The 4,723-nt window shown below is 32.2% G+C and overlaps 1 protein-coding gene and 1 pseudogene across 1 annotated transcript; one reads left to right on the top strand and one right to left on the bottom strand.

Moving 5' to 3' along the window:
• Positions 1 to 538: 538 nt before the first annotated feature.
• LOC149259470 (uncharacterized) lies at positions 539 to 1,387 on the bottom strand. Its single transcript, XM_089454234.1, has one exon. The coding sequence runs from the start codon at positions 1,385 to 1,387 to the stop codon at positions 539 to 541; it is 849 nt and encodes a 282-aa protein (XP_089310360.1).
• A 1,747-nt stretch (positions 1,388 to 3,134) lies between these two features.
• LOC149259471 (protein RADIALIS-like 3 pseudogene) lies at positions 3,135 to 3,412 on the top strand (annotated as a pseudogene).
• The last annotated feature ends 1,311 nt before the right edge of the window (positions 3,413 to 4,723 follow it).

Below are 4,723 nucleotides of genomic sequence, written 5' to 3' on the forward strand. Positions count from 1 at the left end.
AGCTTGAACATAATCTTTGCAAGTTGTTTGCAACTTTCTATTGAACCTTCAATACAAGGTTTCCATGATTGTTTTTGTATATCAACGCAATCATCATATGCATGTGGAATTGCTACAAATCGCAATTCATATCTGTGAACAAGCCCCTCCTTATCACATATTTCTAGAAAGCCAATTTTAGAGGCATCTATAAATTTAGATAAATAACATGTGCCATCTGCAAATGTGTCACTTCTTAAAAACCATCTTTTCGAAGTGTTTACAGTAACATCTATGGCTGCCCCTAAAGAGCTGACATCAATTTACTCTTCCTGGAATTGCTTCTTCAACTTGTTTAATTCACACATTATATCTGCAAGCATATGTAAACAAAATTGCACTGAAAAGATCCTTGCCTTATCATACCATGAGTATTTTCTTTCATTTTTCCACAATATTAATATGGGAGTACAACAAGTCTTTCAATGACTTGTCCCCTTGAAAGCCATCTAACTCCATGGATTTGAAGAGCTTGGAGAGTTTCAAGTTGCATAAGTTCTTATAGAGCAATAAGTTGACTATTTCTTTTCATAGAATTTTGCACCCAAGAATATATCTTATTTGCTAATTTCTCAACAAACAATAATTGAGGTATTCTTTTTGAAGCATCTGATGCGGCTAAAGCTTCACGATGAGCAATGAAATGAACACCTACAAGATTAGGTACATCTTTCTTCAAGAAAGTAATAAAACCATTTTCATTACCAACCATTGAAGAAGCACCATCTGTGGAAACTCTTATCAATCTTTCTTTTGAAAGACCCCTTGATTCCATTAAATGTTTGATTGCATCATAAGTTGTTTTCCCTCTTCCATCACAAACATTTATGAGCTTTAAAAACTGTGAAATTGGAGGCCCCAATCCTTTTGAGTTTAAAAACGTGGCATAAACCACAAGATGCTTTTCTAAGCTACGATTTGTATTTTCATCTAGCATCAATGAAAAAAAAGGGCTATCTAGCATTTTTGAAATTTGTAGCTCTTCAAGATATTGAGATATAGCAAAAAGGAATTCTTTTGCAACCATGTGATTTGTATATGATGTATAATATTTATTCTTTGGCATATTTGGTGTGTGTAAGGACATTGTAAACAAGCAAAGAGATTCATATTTTGAGAGTGGTAGATCCTCTTGCACCATCCAATACACTAATTTCATAGTAGTGATGACTCTTTCTTTGTTCATATCATCAATACATGCAATGTGTTCTGTAATAGGCTTCACTTTCTTCTCATTTCCACATATCCACTTTGTCTGTGAGAGTTTATGGATGTTTGAACTAGCATGAACAACTACATAATCATGTTGTAATGTAGAGCAACCAGTCCCAAATCCCCATGGCCCCATTGCCTTATGAATTTCACAATATATGCATTTCATAACTGTTTTTCCTTCATGTTTTGCCTATCTCAACCACTTATACTTAGTTTTCCACTAATCACGAAACTCTCTTCTTACTTTCATTTTTTTTCTTTTGGGTGCTAGGTTCGCCCTCGTGAAATTCTTCATCACATTCTTTATTATGCCCCAAGACATATAAATCTTCGTTTAGATCAAAATCATGGCCTTCTTTATCAAGCAATAAAACTTGAGATGTACTCAACCATCCAAAGAAATTTTTGATGGAAAGTCGATTCCCTTTTTTTGAAGACATTTTTTGATATATAATACCTATATAATAAAAATAAATTAATTAGTATATATGAATTTCAATTCATGAATTAAAAACATATTGAAAAATTAATCTTGCATTGATTTCAAAAAATGATATTCACCACGGAATATACCTATTTATTCGTTATAACATTTAATAATATACCTATTAATTCTTTACAATATTTAATAATTTCTCAAGTCTAGGTAAAAGTTTTTCAATATTTATAATAAACTGCGTATTTTTTCTATCTATTTAAGTGATCTAATGTTTTATCAAATAAATAAAAAAACTAATATTTTATTTGGTTTAAAACATATAAATATAATTTTTTGCTCACATATTAAAATATATATATATATACACGAATTGACTTACTCCTTCTTGAGCACTTATGGCGATTTGCTTAGGGAATAGGTTAGACAAAAAAATTTGCAGCAACACTGTGGTGGTTGTCCTGTTGTGGCCAAAATCAAAACAAAAAATTTAGCTATTTTTGAATTGTTTTGGAATGCCAACAACAAAAATTGAGGACAACCTATAAATCTTAACTATAAATTTCTACCAAATATTGAAGAAGAAAAAAATGTGAAACATTTCTTTTAAGATAATCAATTTATATTCTTGTTTTAAGTATTCTTGTTTAAGTACCAAATTGAACAAATAAGCTCATACAGATGTACATCTCTAATTACATGGAAAAAATGCATGAGGATTGCTGACATTTTAAAAACTCCCAATTCTAGTAAGTTGCCATGTTTGGATGGGATTGAAAGCAACTTTGAAATATTTTTGTTACGAAGTCAGATTCTAATCACGAGAAAATCAGTTTATTGATCTTATGATACAAAATTGTACTCAGAGTCACCTTGCAAATCATAAGAAAATCATCGACAGTCATACAAACCAGTACCACACACCCCCACTGCAGGATCTACAAATTACACTCAATAAAGTTGAGATGTTTACACACCCCCACATCACTGAACCTTGCAGATTTTTACAGTACAACATTTAATGGGAATGGCATTGCTTATATAATGCTCTAAAGAAAAGTGGCAAGGCCTAGACTTCATACTATTTTTCAGAAAAAATAGAACCCAAACAAATTTTGACCAGTTAGAGGTGGATTGAAATAGAGTAGTATCGGGAACCTCTATATTAAAGGATAATTTGGCATAAGTGTTAATATAAAATTATATTGAGTTCACTCCAATCTATATTTTGTCATTGTTGGGTCTTTGTTTTTCGCCACAAAGTGTATGTTGGGTCCTTTTTTTGTCCAAAAGTTTAAGTTGGGTATTTGTTTTCTGTCATCTCAGATGTTAATATTGTTGAAAGGTCAGTCGAACATACACGAGAGCAACATTTTTCTCCTCTGTAAACATTGCCATTGAATTCGTTGTGCCTGAAAGTGTCAGTTCCAAGCCTAAGAGTGCCATGGATTCTCAATCAGCTTCTTCATCGGGAAGGCATTCTTCATGGACATCTAAGCAAAACAAACAATTTGAGAATGTGTTGGCTCTTTATGACAAAGACACTCCGACCGTTGGCATAATGTTGCTTCCATGGTTAATGGTAAATCCCCAGAGGAAGTCAAAAAACATTATGAGATTCTGGTAGAGGACTTGAAGTGCATTGAAGCAGGCCAGGTGTTGTATCCCAACTACAAATCTTCGAGGAGATACGACTTGGGAGCCAGCCGCAATGGCCAGTAGAAGAGGAGCACAGGAAAGTACAATTTTCTCTGTTCTTTGCAGTACATGTTGTAATCTTTTTATTAAACAGTGGCCTTGAATCTCAGTCTTTTGAAATATCTCGCTACTTAAGATCTTCCATGACAGTGACATGACTGTGTTAATTTATGCACATATCGTAAAAAGAATATTTAAGCTCGGCCCTAACTGTCCTTTTACCGAATATCTCAAATATTATCGGACAGGTGTGTTGAGAATTAGGTTTGAGTGACAGAGAAATTTTAAGAACCAAGAGATTTAACTTTTAGGCTGGAAATTTTCAATGTGTAAAAGGATCGTAAAGTGCACCATAGTGTGAAAAGTACGCATAGGTTATATAAAAATATCACTGACCAACCATTTAACAGTCTCCAAAAGCGTATCGATAACCAGTTAACCTTTTGACTAACGTTTTTTTCATCACTCTAAACTGTCTATGATCAAGGTATCTGTTATGTTTATATCAGCTTATAACTATTTCATGGTCACAGAGAATTATATATTTTAGAGTAGTTGAATTATATATTTTCAAAATTCAATTAATATAAACAAATCAAACAGTTGAATTTTGAAATATCAATAAATTGACTTCCCTTATATCTATGAAAATTAGTAAATCTAGCTAAATCAGCAAAGATGACAGATTCATATTCATTCATTATTAAATCTAATTCTAGAGTTTCCCAATCACCTCTATCGGCGCTGAGAATGGATCCTTAGGGTATGATGGAACGAGACAGACATTATCTCCCACTCCAATGCAGCAATCTCGCACAAATGCCAGTAAATATTATACACTATACAGTGAATTGACTCACTATTTTTACATCTTTATTATATGAAAGTAAAATAATATTCAAGTGATAAAAGAAAGTGGTAATTAATATTTTTCATCTAAATAATGAATTCATTTTCATTGAAAAAAACATGGATTGGTCTTGAAATTTGAATTAAAAAAATTGACCAGCTTGGGAATTTCAAAACAAATCCACTTATTAAATTTCACAATTTTCACACCTTACTGACCCATATTCACAATTTCAAAGAAAAATATTTACGATTTTGTAAAAATTTTAATTATATTTGACTGGAAACTCACCTAATTTTGTCCCTGCTCCTGACCTCTTTACATGAATTCAACTAATTATGAGAGCCAGCAGGTAGAAATTTAGAATGTAGCTATTGTCAATGGCGGTAGAAGAAAAACAAACAAGACACTTCAAAGTCTTGTGGACTCAAAATTTATTGAACATCTAAGAGCCCAAGTAACTGAAGTCATTAATGCAAGTTATG

Source organism: Pinus tabuliformis, chromosome 6 (assembly GCF_031772625.1).
Source record: "Pinus tabuliformis cultivar Carrire ecotype Pingquan chromosome 6, CPIR1, whole genome shotgun sequence".
NCBI lineage: Eukaryota > Viridiplantae > Streptophyta > Pinopsida > Pinales > Pinaceae > Pinus > Pinus tabuliformis.

Bases quoted from the DNA above. Each gene is read 5' to 3' on its own strand.
- LOC149259470 (XM_089454234.1), bottom strand. From the start codon at position 1,387: ATGGGGCCATGGGGATTTGGGACTGGTTGCTCTACATTACAACATGAT.